This window comes from Empidonax traillii, unplaced genomic scaffold, assembly GCF_003031625.1.
Source record: "Empidonax traillii isolate 1590-97213 ecotype Southwest subspecies unplaced genomic scaffold, ASM303162v1 scaffold475:size860808, whole genome shotgun sequence".
In the NCBI taxonomy this organism is placed as follows: domain Eukaryota; kingdom Metazoa; phylum Chordata; class Aves; order Passeriformes; family Tyrannidae; genus Empidonax; species Empidonax traillii.
Window position 1 is genome coordinate 249,392 of NW_020955668.1, and position 16,776 is coordinate 266,167.

A 16,776-nucleotide genomic window follows, 5' to 3' on the forward strand; every position below is an offset into this window, starting at 1 on the left:
TTGGGGATCATGCTGTTAAAAATATTACATAGCCACATCTAAAGAACAGTTACCACTGAACTTGGAATCATTTTGGACCATATGACAGATCTTCCACACTTCCATATATTTGGAATCATACAGGGCATAGGACTAGACTGCCCTGATAGTGCCGTGAATTCACTGCCAAGTTCCACTTCAGAAAAAACACACAGTTTTAATAACAAAAGCATTTTCTTCAATAAACTCTTATTAGGAAGGATAATAAAGTACACTGCTGACAATGGGGTGTTACAGTTGATGAATAAGTGACTCTTTAATGGGTCGTAGTTGAATGCTTCTTCATGGCTACAGTAGAAAAAAAGAGAGTTGATTTGGAAGTTCCCAATCTAATTGACTTATGGGTTTGAATTTCTTCAGCATGATTCTGTTGGCAGAGTAGCATTCCAGGTGTTAATTGGTGCTTTAACACATCTGAAGTGGTTATGTAGTTGTGTCATTTTACACTGTTAGATAGGTTTTGGAGAAACTCCAGCTGTTGCTCACTTTCAATAGTGTGCCTTAGCAGGGCTGCTAGTCTTCCTCTTTAATGGGAGTCCATTAAAGATGGATTGTGTGATTTGTTTTGGTTTTAGTGAAAGATTTTCTCATATGAAGGGCATAACTATGTCCTTTTGGGGTGTGGCATTTGTTAGAAGCACTAAAACACTAGTCTGATTTTTGAAAGTTTTTTAAGCTGTTAAACCGCATAGCTGTATTGGAGTGCCAGGTGATCTTTAGAACAAAATGTTTTCAAGCAGCTTTGTTTCTGCAAAAGACCAACATAGACCATTAGAAAATTGTCTTAGCTTGTTTAACTCAGAAGCTTACAGGAGAAAAGGAAGAGTTGAAGGGATGGGCAGTAGAATAGGATATGTGTCCACACTGCAGTTCACAGAGTTCTGGCACGTGCTGCTGTAAATCTCTGGCTTTTCCTTGGTGTCTTAAGCTCACCTGCCCTACAGTGAGGTGTTGCCATGGGTGCAACAGGGCTCAGCTTGTCTGCCCAAGCCTTGCAACCAGCCATGGGGCCTTCCTGGCTAAGGGGGAACTTGGCACTGACTATGTGGCACCAACAGAAAGATCGTCCAGGTGATGGTGCCATATGTGCATAGGGGTTTTTCTTTGCTTTCTTGAGGTATTCTTTTAAATGCTGGTAGACATTCTCAAATTAGAGGGCGTTTAAGACAGGGAATTATAACAGAATTTCTTCTCAATTTCATTTTATTATATGGTTTCATATAAGTTTTTATACATATTTACATTTTAATACATATGTATCTGGGAAAAGGGAAATATTGAAAGTAAATAGTTCAGGTACAAAGTACTGGTTCAGGTGGAGAGCATTGGCTTGCACAGGCTTGGACAGCATTTTTGGAAACTACCTTAGCTTGTCTCACTGAACAAAAGTCATAATGAAGTTGGAGTGAGGTCTGATGTTTTATAGCTAGAAGGACATCCCTTATCAGCTGTCAGAGTTGGTCCAGTTTCTTGTGTAGAGCGAGGACTAAAGAGTGAATATTTCTGCTGTCACGTCGCTCTTACCTCTACCTGGCCAGGAAGGTCCCGTTGAAGTTACTGGTGCTCCAGATGCCTGCAAAGCGCGTGGTTCTGAGTCTGCCTCACATAACCTGGCAGCAATCCCGGCAAAGACCGGGGCTGCCATGGAGCTGGAGCAGCACAACCCGGGCTGGACGCTCGTCCCTGGCTCCCTCTGGCCCGGAGGCTCTTTGTCCCTGCGCTGGGGAGAAGTCAGAGACGTGTGAAAAGTAGGCCAGGGGTTGGGGTGACCGCCGCGCCCGCCGAAATTGGAAGTGACGGACACCTCCCGGCTCGGCCGCTAATTTGCCCCCATGTTAAATGCCTCCGAAGACTAATTAAAATGAAAAGTTCTTGGGTCTCGCCGACAGACAGATTGAGTTATTGATGCTGGAAGCGGCCACCAACAGTAATTGCGGCCCATCGGCGGGCGAACGCCAGTTTGGGCATTCATGAGCAGCGCCAGGCTGACAGGGGTCAGGGGGTCAGCCCCGCCGAAACAAGAGGCCGAGGAAAGGCAAAATCAGCCCTCTGTTCATCGCTGTCAGCATTGCTTTTGTTGCCATTAACTGTTTAGGTGTTCGAGCTGCTTTTTAGTCCTTTGAGGCCCAATTACGCTTCCCCCGTGAATCGTCACTGAAAAGTTCTTTAAGCAGAATGTGACCACAACTCTTGCAGTCTGAAAAAGTAACTTCTTACTCAGTTTGGCTGTCTTAGCTGTGTGTTCACCCACTGCATGAGCAGAGTTGTGTTTTATTTGTGGAGGAAATGGCATGTGCCTGTAGTAGCATAATTTTTCAGGAGGGATTAATTTGCACATGACTTGAGGATATCTAGAAGGATGTCACGATGTTGAATTTAAGTTGATGTTGTCTTTTTTGTTGTTGTTGTTAAAGATGTTCTATTCTAGGAGATAAAGGTAACATAAATATATTAGGTAACTAAGCTAATTGTTAAATTTAATACAAATTTAGTTTTCTTCCAGCAGAGAGGCTGGGTGTGTTTTTAACAAAGTTTCTCTACAACCATTTTTCAACTGGTGACCTAAAATGGTTATTGCTTTTTTTCTATTGTAGTACTGTGGATAGTCACCATTGAGTTTCACTTGTAAGAAAAATAATGAAAATCAGTTTTCATGTCTGTAAAGAAGATAGTTTTCTATTCAATCTGTGTTAATCTGTTGAATACTACCTATAACAGCTGTATGGAAGCCTAAAATTATACAACTGTGACTACTACATTAACGTACCTAATATTTTTTATAGGAATGTAAAACATCTCTGTGGGTTGTTACCAGAAGTGTTTATTTCAGAAGAACCCTGCTATTCAGTTGGATAGTAAACATGGCTAGTGTTTTCTTAATAAATAATAAACATGCCTTTTTTTTTTTTTTTTTTTTTTTTTTTTTTTTTTTTTTTTTTTTTTTTTTTTTTTTTTTTGCCACAGGGTTATGATCAGTTTGATGAAGAATCTTGAGTGTTTTTTTCTTTCTTCCGAAACACAAAGAGTTTCTTAACACTTTTGTTTTGTCGCATCTTTCAGGAAACAAAGGTGGAAAAGTTCCGAAAGCGTCGTTGCAGTCAAGCACCAAAACTGGGATTAGGCTTCACCGGACAGACCAAGCTTAACACTTGTCAAGCAGAAGGGCCAGTCGCCTTGCACAGGAAGGATTAAAAGTGAACAATGACTCGGTTGAGAGTTCAGGAGCAACTGCTTGGAGCCTATCTGCTTATCATTCTCCATGTTCAAGGTAAATATGTACCAGGTGAAATAAGTTTGTATTTTTGATTCATAGCAGAGTTGTGTCTTTTCCGGTGGTTGAAGTGGGATTTTTTTTGTTTGGATTTTCTTTTGCAGGCAGGTGACTTACCTGCCTGACATGCCACATGGACGCTTCCCTAAAAAGAAGGACATTCTAGTGGTCATGTATTGTAGTACAGATTAGGTCTATTTTAGCAAATGCTTAAATAGTGACAATATCAAAAATACATAGTACACCGTCGAGCAAGTTATATGACCAGCAGAATTGAAGGTTTGACTTCCTGAATTTCAGTTTGCTATATGTGTGCATACCTGATCCCTCTGAACTTGCCTCACTGAAGAGATCGTAGTGTGCAGTTCCCCATGCCTTCTGGTGCTCCCAGCAGCCAAGAGATAGTGTGGTGTAACCAATCTAAATTAGCTTGTTGTGCCTTCTTGATGGGCCAAGGTGAGGCTGTGGGATGTTCACAAATAGCCTGCTTTTCAGTTAGTGAAGGCACTCGTTTGTACTCCTGTTGTCTTTCCAGCCACCAGTTTGTAAATCCGGTTATTAGAACTTTAACTCCTTTATCAAATTGAATTGAATTAAAAAATAATATTGGGAACAGACCGGTGTTACTGTCTCATGCCTTATCAGGAGTTGAAGTTTAAGTATAAAGATTATAACTAGTTCGTGGGGAAACTCCATTTTATGATTATTTCCTTACTCCTGATTAGCAGCTCTGTGTGGCAGATGTGATTCTGTAATTGCTTGTAGTTTGGATAAGTGGCAGAATGGTATCTGAGCTGTTGGTGGTGCTGTATTCTGTGGCTGGCACTGGAGCTCTGCCTGTGCAGCAGGCACGTACATCCCTCGCTGGTCTCTGTGTAAGATCACTTGTTCTCCCAGCTGTGCACCTTCCACGTGGTTGTGCACAGAGCTTTCCTCATGTTTCCAGAGGTAACTGGTACTGCCATTTAAATACTTGATTGTAAAAGGTTTCATATTCTCTTTCCATACTTAGATCAATTACTGCTTAGTGCTTGATTTTATTTTGAGATATTATATGAGCTATTTACTTTCAAGAATCACAGTTCAATGAGCCCATTAAAATGGGGAGAGAAGGAAGCCTGGTAAGTACCCAAATGACAATCTTTCTGTTCTGTTTCTGGTGTGTATCTGCAATATTAGATTAAAGAAAGTAGCAGAGCTGTCTCTTTCAAGACTATGCTTGATCCATAGCTTGACAACTGATTTGAAGAGCAGACCTGCATCAGCCTCTTGCCATGTGCTGGTATTTAAATGAACAGTACCTCAGAGCACATCTCTAAGCTTTTTCAAGTCCTACCCCACACAAACATTCGCAGTTAAGATTTTATGGAGCAGAAATTCTCTCTGGATCTATGCAGAATTGCACTTTAGCTAAAGTTATTAGAAACTGCTGTTCTGCCTTTTGGGTTTCCTGTGGGGTTCAGTCCTGGAGGCAGCCACGAGCACACTGAGGGTTCTGTGTTGTTGGGTACAGCCTGCAGACTTGTAAACTCTTTTCTTCTGAAACTGGACAGGTGTTTTTGCATAATTGCCAAGTTCCTTGTGCGTCTTCTTCTGTTTTACCTGCAGAGGCTTAGAGTAGTGTCACCAAACTTCTTGACGTGCTTTAAGCGCTGATTCAGTCTGTGTGTGTGTGTAAACATGCACACCTGCGTTCCAGGAGTGGGGAAGAGCATGGGCCTTTGGTACTTTGCCACTTTGCCATTGCAGCAAAGATTTCAAGGTTGAAAGCAACAAAACGTAAATCCAGGATTATTCTACCTTTGTCACATCAGCTAAATTGAAAGAGGAGAATTCTCCAGACCAATCCCTCATCCTGTTGTGGACATACAGTTTTTAATTTTCAAAAAATAACCTGGGTTTGGGTGTAGTTGAAGTTTGTAGTACGGATTTGCAAATATTTGCAGATAGCTCTAAGGTACTTAGATTGGTTATGGGAACACACTAAAGGAAATTTTAGTGAGAAATTAGGAAAGAAATTTTCACTGTGAATGAACTAAATATTAGAACAGACTGCCTGGGGAGGTTGTGCAACATCCGTCCTTAGAGACAGTCAGAATTTTACTGGAATGACTGAAGAACCTGGTCTGATGTAGAAGTTGGTCCTGCTTTGACCAGGTGGGGGTACCAGGTGACTTCTGGATGTTTCCTCCACTCTGAAACTGTCTCAGACACTGTTTAGCGGTGGAGCTTATTCCACTTGTATTCAAGCAGTGTTGCTGCTTCTCGCAGCAGACACAGCTTCTTCCCTTGCTCCCTTGAAGAGGCAGGGAGTGTGATATGCTTTGTTCTTTTTGCTGAAGTCATGGTTACCCCTGTGCATTAGTCAATATTTAGCATTTTACTCATAAGCATTAGCAACTGAAGGGTTCTTTTTTTCCTCTTTAGGTACAAATAGAAATAGTGATACAAATATACAGGTCTTCTAGTTAGTTAAAATTAAATTACGTTAACTCCTTCCATGACCATATTGATTAATAATGATTCAGTAAATAACTTCTAGTAAGTATTATTAGGTAAATTAAGCTTAAAGACTGAAAATTTTTTCTTCAACTTCTAAAGGAGAAGTTGCCTTATCTCAGAAATAGTCCTGACTTCAAATACTGAAGGAGTTCTGAGAGCTATGGAAGAGTTGAGCTTACTGAAACATCGTAGGTTCTTTGCAAGTTGCCTAAGGGCTTTTCTTCAAACATGAGATATGCTTGGTTTCCAAGGATGGTGAGTAAAAAACAGTCAGGTCTCTCTGCTTGTCCCTCGATTCATGGAGGAAAGAATTAAGTTTATAGTCACAAAGTATTTGAATTTTTTTTTTAGGAAAGAGACAATTTAAGGTGAAAAGTCTCTAAAAAGTGGAAAAAAATAGTTTCAACAAGGAAAATGTACACAGAATGTTGCAAAAATGCATCATAAAGTAACCAGCAGAGGTGGAGAAGATTCATTATAAGGAACTGAAGAGAATTTGTGGGATTTACAGGAAGAGAAGGAAAAGCAGAGAAAGTAGAAACATGCAGTGTCTGTACTTTTAAGTATCTGGCACGCAGCTTCATGCTTTGCTCCGTTGCTTTTTTTGGAAGCTTCTTCAGAATGGTAGGAATTTCAGGGCTTACCAAGACCTGAGAGAATGATAATAGCAAGTGTGTCTGTAAACCTGCATGTATATATATACATACCAGATTCCTTAGCAGGTAACTTGAAAAAGCAAGTGGCTGCATGTGTTGATTAATGCCAAAATGTTCTTAGAATAACTGCAGAAAACAAAGGTAATTCCGTGACATTATTGGTGAACAGATGCAATTTCTCAGGTCGTTACTACAGAGCAGGGGGATCCAGTGGTTACCCTTTGGATTTTATCTTCTTTTTAGCTTATGGCACTTCTTCACCCATGTTGAGAAATGGTCAAAAATAAGCCTGGGTTGCAGATGGGTATATTTAATAACAACCTTCTCAACTAAAACATTTTTGTATTTCCTTTCTTGCTGTGGGAGGCCTTTGCAGTATCTGTAAATCTGTGACTTGCTCTGCATCTTCACCCACCTGCTTTTGCTGATCTAAGGCAAGAGGTTACCGGCTTCAGTTGCAGTTGAGGACTGCAGCAAACAGGCTTTTGTCTTCCCCCTGGTGCAAGTTTTCCATTCAGAGAACCAGTTTTGCTTCTGAGTAAAGCTTTTTCTTCGTTGTTACAGTGCACTGATGAGCTGATCAATATATGTAACAGAGCAGTGAAGTGCCTAATGCGTACTCAAACTTGTTCTCGTCGCTTTTGTGCTGTGTTTCTGGCAGTTTACTTAATATGTGGTTCATCATACCTTCATGTATTCTTCAGAGGCACTGCAGAAGACCAGTATTTTAATCCTTGTAAATTAGGTGACTAAAAATGCATTAGTAGCATTTGATATGTATGAAGGTTTATTAAAAGTTAAATTTAAAAATAATTAGTTCCGATATTAATATTAAAATGGCCTTAAAGTTGCCACTGTTCATTAGGGAACTGAAAAAAAAAATCTGTTGAGGTTTGATTTCACTGCTCTAATTCCTTTTATTCAGATATTTGATATAGATAAAATTAATAAATTTTAAAACCTTTATGCATTTTTTCCATTTCAGGTGAAATAGTTTCTGAATTTAATATATAAACTAATCTGAAATAAAATATTCTAAAATCTGTAGAATGAACTTCGAGTTGTCTGTAGCTGATTCATTACTTGAAGACAGTATCATTCTGTTTACTGGTGATTTCCCCAATTAATGACCTCATCTGTCTTTAAAATATGGGCAGCAAACGTGTTCTTCAGTATTTGTCTAATTAAAGTCCTTCTAAGGGATTATTAAAAGTTGATCTATTTCTTTATTATAATTTCACCTTTACTTTTAAGTAACTTTATTCTTTAAAAGGCCATTTAACTTAAATTAGAATACAGTGTACTTTTTTTTTAAGTAAAATACACAAAATTTTCATGTCTCTGGCTTTTATACTGAATATGTAAGAACAGAGTAGTTGTCTTGAGAAGTGACTTTTTGGGGGAAGAGAAGTGGGAACAGAGGCTGGGGATTGCTGGTTGGGAGGGTAAGGAGGCAGGGGCTGCCTGTCTGTGTTGAGCACTGGTGTAGCTCCTGGCAGAGCTGGAGGGAAGGAGAGAGGTTTTAAACAAGTAGTCTGGGAACATGCCGTGATTTTTAGGAACCAGTTCTGCTGGAGGAGCTACCTCTAACACGCCTGGTCTTTGCAGATCACAGCCCTGATATATAAAAAAATACTATAGGTAGAATTAAACTTAAAATACAAGACACAGAGCTCATCGAAGCATTTAAGATACTTTCTTTGCACTCATACAGTTTTTCTGAATTTTTTTTTTAATAATTTTGTCTTTTAAGGGCGAGTACTAGTATTGTACTTAATTTGTATCAGTTGTACCAAGTTTAATTCACATAGCAGAACATGTGAAATCATTGTGGAAGTTTGTGATAGGTGAATGCGGAGTGGATAATTTTGCAGTGTGTGCATCCTAAAGCAAGAAAAAGGAACTCAAAACCACCACATAAAATTTTCAAGGTATGTCCTTTCTCATAAGGAAGGCTTATCTGACATAAAGAGTGTTGGTACAATTCCATCTTTGAGGAGAGCCCAGTGTGGGTGAGCCCTGAGCTGGCCCCAGCAAACAGCAATAGCACCAGCAGGAGGGCAGGTGAAGGTGGTCTTCTGACATTCTTATTTAAATACTGAATTTCTTGGAGTTGACAAGCCTAGATCGGAATAGCTACAAAGAAATGCCGCTCGTACTGTAGTTCTGCTGAGAAAAATCCCTTTTAAGGATTGTGTACTCTGGAATAAAAATGTTTTTACGGGCAACATCTACATTAAAAATTCAGAAAGCTGTCGAACAACTTGACTGCTCATGGCCACATTGCAGCTGTATTTGTGGAGGAAGAGTGGATACAGTTAAGTTACAAACTGTAGGCATAATTTAGCTTTTGTATTTGTCTTCTTTCATTTACTGCTGTCTCTGAATTTCTTAATAGAGCTGGGGGGGTTTTTTGGGTTACACAAATCTTTTCTTAGATCAGAAGACTTAATGAAATTATCCATGTATCTTGGCATTGAGCTACAACCAGGTTAGCTCAGATTTTAGTGGTTAGAAACACCTCGGTGTCACGCACAGTGTGTTTTAAAGACTTATCCACGTTAATATTTGTATTTGAAGCCATGCTTTCAAGTAGACTTAGATTTCTAACCAAGTGGAATTTTTAATATCCTGTGCTTCTTTGAAATCCATTTTATAGTCTAACTTATTTTCTGTGATTGGAAGAAGTAGTGCTTTGAATAATTTATATTTTGATCAAGGGCTGGATATGATGCATTGGCAGGCATTGTCCTATTTTAACAACTTATTATTAACTTTTTAAAAAATTGCATTTATGTTATTAAAATCTAGTTGAATTTTAAACAGTAAGCCATTTAAATGTTGTCCTGTCTTTAGCAGTTGTTCACACTTCTGGGAATCTACAGTGAATGCAGATAGTGGAGAAAGAAGCTTTGCTGGGCCTGAGGTCTCCAAGTACTGTATTTCAAGGCAGACTTTTATTCTTTTGAAGCTATAAATGCACAGCTCTTACACTTTTGAGATTTGTGTCTGTGTATTTCTTAGCTGTACTGCACAGTGACAGCTGCATGTGTCATTGAAAAGAAGACATTAATTACGTCATCAGGTAGTGTAGTGTCACAAGATCCCTAAAATGTGATCCTCCCTTCCACTGTCACGCTCCCAGGAGGAAGATACAGCAGTGTGAATGTTTGAGAGGTGGAGGAGCTCTGGGAGTGGGGAGATGATGAGAGCAAGAAGGTGCAAGAGGGTCAGGTGGTTCTCAGAGCAAAATGTTGTTTAGGCTCATCCTTAGTTCAGTCTTGTTCATTTACCCAGTATGTATTGACCAGGAAAACTGCAATGAAGCATCCTGTGATTCCAGGACCTTCTGCTGCCCTCTTAAGTGCATGGAAGCCAAGTCTTTCCATGTTCATCTCCCCTCCCCATGCCTGGTGACTTTAGGGTGGACATTAATGTGTCTGGAAGTGCTGAGGATGAATTTTAGTACTGCAGTAAAGGGTACAGTAAGGTATAATATATAGGTGGAGGTGATTAAAAACTGCTTTCTGAAGTGAGCGAGAAGAAATGAGAGAAGTGAGCATTTCAGAAGTGAGCATTTCAGAAATGAGCTAGAAGAAGCCATGTTTTAAGGGTTCCTTGATTTCTTTTCTAAGAAATTGAAAAAACATTGCATTCAGTGATCAGAGTAGGAAGGTGGATGACTGACTAATGAGACATAGATCACAAAACATTTAGACTTCTAACATGTGGAATGTCCCTGAAGGTAAGGGGGGTTTTATAACATTAATTGGGAAAGATACCTTAGTCATTCAACAAAACAAGGAAGAAAGACAGACAATATTTGCACATATGCAGTGGCTTTTCCTTTAAAATTGAAGTATAATTACCTGTTCTCTGCGCAGGTAAGGATCTCTTAAATGTGAATGTGAAATGTTGTGCAACATCTGTAGCATGGTATTAAAATGAGCTTTCAGTTTATGCTGGGAAGAAGTGTGTAGAAAGAGTGAGGGGACAGGTGGAGGAGCTATTTCAGTTGTGCAGAATTTCTCTTGGTTAAATCAGAAATACCTAATGCTCAGACCTCAGTTATTGTAGCACTGGACCTTGTTTCGTGTTAACAGTTCTGTACGTATCAGGACTGTTTAACTGTGGCATTATTGAAGTACTGTTGGACAACCACATTTCAAATAAAACGTGACTAAGTGATGTGAGAAACTCAAATGGTAGATGGTGTTGTACTTTCTTAGCATATTCTCTTATTTGTATCCAAAAAAAGCAGTTTCATTACCTGGCTGAAACAGGACTGTGCACTAGGTGAGCTGCATTAATCAGATAAGCAAATCTGCTATTTTCAGAACAGTAAGATCACATTTTATCTCACATTTGTCTGAATGACATAGTGGATGTTACTGTAGAGACATACAGAGGGTTGTAACTGCACAGGATTTTAATCAAGTTTTTCTGCACATTTCAAGCAAGGTACAACAGGAGACTGATGTTCTCATCTCTCTGCAGCCAGGGTTTGGTAGGTTTGACAGGAAGCCACAAGAATGTGTTCCAAGAGAACATGGTTTTGTTTGGTTTTTTTTGGTTGTTTTTTTTTTTCCTCCTTAGGTAAATTGAGATTTTTATTGTAAATTATTTTTGAGAAGTATTGAGGATAGTAACTGAATTTGTAAAAGCTTCTGTTGGTCCTAATTGGTGTTGTCTTACTTTGCACACTGAGCCTTGCACAGAGACTTGCTGTAAACTGTATCTGAGCAGGTGATAGTTTGTTCACAGCTCTTCTGTCTGTGTTTGGTTAATACCTTGAGGACTTGGAGCCAACAATACTGTCAGCTGGTGGACAGAAAGAGATTTGCTGTTGGTAAAATTATGTATGATAAAGCTGGAGGAGACAGATGAAGATGTTCTCATCTCATAGGTGATCACAAAGCATATTCCAAATGGGGCAGATTATGTTCCTAATTTTTTTTTTCTGGCTGTTTTTCACTAAGAAGAAAATAGGTGGATGTTTTCTTCTGAATGCCTACATTCACCAAAGCACATTAATAATATGAACAAGGACAAATGATGCTTAACTCTCCTACTGTTGAGAAACTGAGGGCTACTTGGAACATAACATAGCCCTGTTTCTATTTTGTGAAAGCTCGTCTGTATGGATGTTCATGTCATTTACCAAAATTTAATTTGCAAACAAGATTTACTCTAGCTGTGTTTTGAAGTCCTAATGCATACAGAGATCAAAAAAACCGAAGAGATTTTGGAGTTATTACTGCTCTTCTATGAGACTCTGAATCCATAAAAAATTACTTCAGTTCAGAAAATTAGAAAATTGCATATTAAGTACGTTCAGTCATGCATAAAATTATTCTTGTTGTGGTTATCAAGCAGTCAGCATTTTGGTTTTCTAAATACTTGAATGAGAAAGGCTTTCTTCAGAAAATTCTAACCAGTTACATCACTACTTTTCTGCCCCACCTTAAAACGGGAAAAGATCTTGCTTTTCATACTTATTAGGGTAGAAAATCTGCTGTGAAGGTAAAAAAATATTCGAGCTAGGTATTTCTAGAATAAAATTGTTAACTCTGTCATAATCTTGGGAGAGGAAGTTCTTGTGTCTTGCATAGTTCAATTATTTATTAGTATAATTATTCTGTTGTCATATTTTGCCTGTAAAAGTCTTGAGCAGTTAGCAGAAAGATGCAGAAATACTTTATTTTTTTTAATGTGCAGGTCAAAATCTAGACATGCTTCATGGCACAGGAATGAAGACAAATTCTGACCAAAAGAAACAAGCAAACGGAGTCACACTTGCTCCAGAGGACACCTTACCTTTTCTGAAGTGCTACTGCTCGGGACATTGTCCAGATGATGCTATTAATAACACATGCATGTGAGTATTGCCTTGAGGCTTAGAAAGGCTCTTTGAAGAGGCTCGTTTTGGCTTTGCAGAGAGCAAATTTCCCTCTGGAGTGCTGACCAAGGTTCTCTCAGGTGATTTGACCATAATTGATTAGACACTCACTGGTTCTGTGAAGAGCCAAGTGCCAAAACCCATGGTCATCTCTATGTAAACAATACAGTTTTCACCGTAACTTAGAACCATTTGCAGGCAGTGATTTCACCCCAGCAACTGCTTGTAAGGACTGAGTAAGTAACCTGTAGTATTTTATAACTGGGTGAGTATGCAGTGACCCAAACCTATTTGCTGCTTTTTTCCCCTACACAGCACAACCGTGTACTGAGAATTCTAGTTACGTGTTCTTTAGTTATAGACTATGAAGGAAAGGCAGGGGTATAAAAAGAAAAGCCTGTGAACATGTAGGGACAGGAGGGAAGTTTCATCTTTGACAGGCATAAGAATCGTAACAGACTCATGCACTGATTATATGCTTCCTTAAGGTATTTTTCATATCATAAAATGTCCTTGGTTTTCCCTTTCCCTTCGTTTGCAGTTCATGCTTAAGGCCGTTCTGTTTTCTGCCCTAAGCATTAATATACACAGTAGAAAACATGTTACTTGCTACAGTAATTGGAGTCTTCACTTTAACAGGTAGTGTTCAGCCACTCTAAAGCTGTCACTTGGCAGTTTTTGTGGAACCCAAGGAGGTAGAATAAACACTACTGTGTTTTTAAATGTAAACACGGGTAGTATCTTACAGAAATAATTTTGCACCGAGAAAATGTTTTAGTATTGTTTTCAAATCCTTTGGTATTTATTTATTGGTTTTTATTGCCCTCTAGTGTATGCAGTCAGTATAGGCTTTACTAATGTTTTGTCTGAATTGGTGACTATGTCATTATGCTGATAATAAAGCTGTTAGTTAATGACGTTTATGCAGTGTCCATCTACAGGGTATTTCATGGCATTTTACTTCCCAAATTTGCATCTCTTTAAATTCATTTAAATAGTTTGTGGTAAAGACAAAATTATTTCTAGATTTGTTTTCCTTATTAAGGGAATGAATGAACTTTGATTTACTCAAATTTTACTTCTACATGCATTGAAATCACAGACCTAGCATTGCAGTTTGGTTTGGGATTCCTTACAGATATTGTTGACATTTTCAGGTAGTATGGAAGTCAAAGCAATGTGTAACGAGATAGTGAGGAATTTAAGGGCCTTTTTTTTTTTTTTTTAAGAATGTAATTAATTTTTTACTGTCAATTTTAAAAAGTGGGTTTGGAGCTTTGTTTGTTTTGCCCTAAAGGCTGAATATTTGAGAGAGCTTATGTGGGAAAAGGCTGGCTGTGCTATAGACCTTGAAACAGCCACCACCCACATACTGTGACTTCTCTTCGAGAGTTTATCATTGCAGTTTCAAAACAGACATGAGTGAGGGTTTTTTTAACCTCTAAAATTGTGTCAGTAAGCTTTTTTTTTTAGTCTGCTTTTCTATCCCCTCAGTTCTGGGTGTCTGTGGTTGGATATGAACAGTCTTGAAGAGGGGTGAGGAAGCAGAAAACAGAGTATTGGTGAGAAAGCATCCCTGTATGTTCTGTTTGAGAATCCTGTGGGGGTCTCTTGTTCTCAAACCTGCTGGTAGCCACTGTGTTAAAGAAGAATTTTTCTAGATTTTTTTTTTTTCTAGTATTCTTAATGGATTCATGGTTGACTAATGGTGCATATTAAACAACCAACATGCTGGTAAAGCACAAGTGATATGTTTATTCCAGAACTAACGGGCATTGCTTTGCTATCATTGAGGAAGATGAACATGGAGAACCCACGCTTGCTTCTGGCTGCATGAAGTATGAAGGTTCAGACTTCCAGTGCAAGGTAAAAGAATGAAATAGCATTAAAATATAAGATCTCCATGGAGCTTATATAGGGAAACTGCATAAGCAGTTTAAATTTCTGTAGTTTACAACTGCAGTTGTAGAATTTTGCACGTTGCTGTTTACCACTGAGAAGAACAGGACCAAATAGGCAGAAAGGACGCTTTTAAAGGTGTTTGAGCAAAGATTGGAATAGAATCATAGCTTGTTAGAGTTCTCTGCAGAAGAAACTCTTTGAAAGATAGTAAAAAGTGTTTTCATAAATACATCAACAACAAAAAACAGGCGCAAGGAAAATCTCCATCCTTTGTTGGATGCAGAAGGGAAAACTGTAACCAAGGATGAGAAAAAGGCTGAGGTACTTCATGCCTTTGCCTCAGCCATCAACAGTAAGACCAGTTATCCTCAGGGCAGCCAGCCCTGTGAGCTGGTAGGCAGGGGTGGGGAGCAGAACAGAGCCCCTGCAATCCTGGAGGAAGTAGTTAGTGAAGGAGGCCCCACTGCTGCCAGTGGGGCCAGATGGGATTCATCCGAGGGTACTAAGCTGGAAGCAGAGCTCACTAAGCCACTCTCACTGCCCACTTCGGTGCTATCACTGTTTTGGATAATTTTAAATGTTTAAATCTCTAGGGCTTGAGTTTCTGTATAACACAGCTGTCAGTAGCACTGCTTTTTGGAAGCACTGGTGACTTCAGTTATTGCTGTGTTTTGGGTTACTGCAAATCAGACCTGAGGTATCACAATGACCTCCTGAAACTGTTCTTGGTTTTATGTTAGTGCCTTACTTTCAGTTTAATTTTCATGCCCCTTCATCTTTAATATGTTCTGAATATGTTTTTAAAGCAAACGGTGCTGCTATGATGGGTACAAGAGAAAAACTTCTAAAGTGGTTTTAACTAACCTTAAAAATTTTACAATTTATGAAATAGCATCTTAAGTAGAAACCATCTATTTCTGTTCACCAAGTAGAAAAAATCTCATGAAATATAAAAAAAACCAGCATCAAATGTATGCACTTAAAGAGATTACATGATGCTTGTCTGCCACTGCGAGGTGATCCTCATATGTTAAATGGTGTGGTTGAAGTGTTTTTTAAATAAAAGATTGTCTGTGCTATGTTGTAGCCATAGCACCACCTGTCCACGTTTTATCTTCAAAATGTGAGCATTAATTCGTTCTCCTTGCACAGGACTCCCCCAAAGCACAGTTACGTCGGACGATTGAGTGCTGCCGTACCGATTTCTGCAATCAGGATTTACAACCAACCTTACCACCTCTGGATAGCACAGGTGAACAATCCTATTATGTTCATGCTGCTGCTAATGATTGCTATCTATGTAGATTCTGTTCTTCCTAATCAGTGGCTAAAAATAAGGAGAAAATGTAATTACAGTATCGCACTGATCTGCTTTTTCTGGACTAAATAATTTTTTATGTTAAACTCTGTATTATACATCATCCTCTGTTTTCACTTTTCCTTTTTTGCCACTCTCAAGTTAATCTTTTCCTTCATCAGTCACTCGTGGTATTTTTAGTCTCTTTCTTAGTGTGCTCATACCTTGATCTGCATGCAATCTCTTGATCTGGTTTTATTTTGGTTCCACAATCTGTTCTTTTTTTAAAATGTTTTTTCTAATCTCTGCTGTGCATTTGCTGTTATGAATGTATCATAAAAAAGTATTCTGGTATTGTTTTCTGTTCTGTACTGTAAATTTATTCTCTTCTTTCTGTTGTTCCCAGTGAAAATAGTCTGTTTTCATGCGCTTAGTCATTCATTGCTAGGCAAGTCGAACTGGTTTAACTGTTGCTTTATACCTTCTTGGAATCTTAACTGCTCTAAATCTTCCTGTTTCTAAGAACTAGACAGGAGTCAACAATTCCATAATGTCAAGTTAAATCCTTTTGTTGTTGTTGTCATCCAAATGAAATTCTCTGCTTTTCTGGTGTCAATACTTACTTTGATACACAGTATATGAAAGTATACCTAAATAAGCTGTTTACAATATATGTTTAATTTATAGACTTTGGAAACTGTACCTTATTTTTCTCTTTCTCTTTTCTGTCAAATAGATGGACTTTTCGATGGCAGCATCCGTTGGATGGCAGTGTTGATTTCTATGGCAGTCTGCATAATTGTCATGGTCATCTTATTTAGCTGCTTTTGTTACAAGTAAGGAAAGGACTTTCTTTATTGGCAAAAATTTTAATTTTGCAAATCGAGTGTAAACAGAACAGTTGTTTTGTAAATGTACTCAGTTGCTCATATGTAACTTGGAAACCATCATAATTTAATGTCACATTTCTGTGGGTAGCAGTTTGCATTGCTAGGTAAAACAAAATGTTCACAGCAGAGAATTTGAAGTGAATTTGATCCTTTCCTCTGGCTACAAAGTATGTGCAACTTCCTGAGCTTCTCATAACTTTGGTCGCTTTTGACAGTTAATTCCGTCTGCTTTGGAGATTCTGTTTTTTCTACTGTGTTTCAAAACTAAATAATTGACCAGCTGAGTTAAGGCAGTTCGTTCAGGTGCCTCTGTCAGCTCC

General features: G+C 38.6%; 1 protein-coding gene across 1 annotated transcript in view; it reads left to right on the plus strand.

Moving 5' to 3' along the window:
- BMPR1A (bone morphogenetic protein receptor type 1A) overlaps window positions 1–16,776 on the plus strand; it is a 77,266-nt gene that overhangs the window by 50,778 nt on the left and 9,712 nt on the right. Inside the window, exons 3-7 of the mRNA XM_027895962.1 lie at window positions 3,100–3,307; window positions 12,187–12,346; window positions 14,131–14,233; window positions 15,422–15,521; window positions 16,303–16,402. Coding sequence (XP_027751763.1) covers window positions 3,241–3,307; window positions 12,187–12,346; window positions 14,131–14,233; window positions 15,422–15,521; window positions 16,303–16,402 — 530 coding nt within the window. The 5' untranslated portion in view covers window positions 3,100–3,240. The remainder of the gene's footprint in view (window positions 1–3,099; window positions 3,308–12,186; window positions 12,347–14,130; window positions 14,234–15,421; window positions 15,522–16,302; window positions 16,403–16,776) is intronic.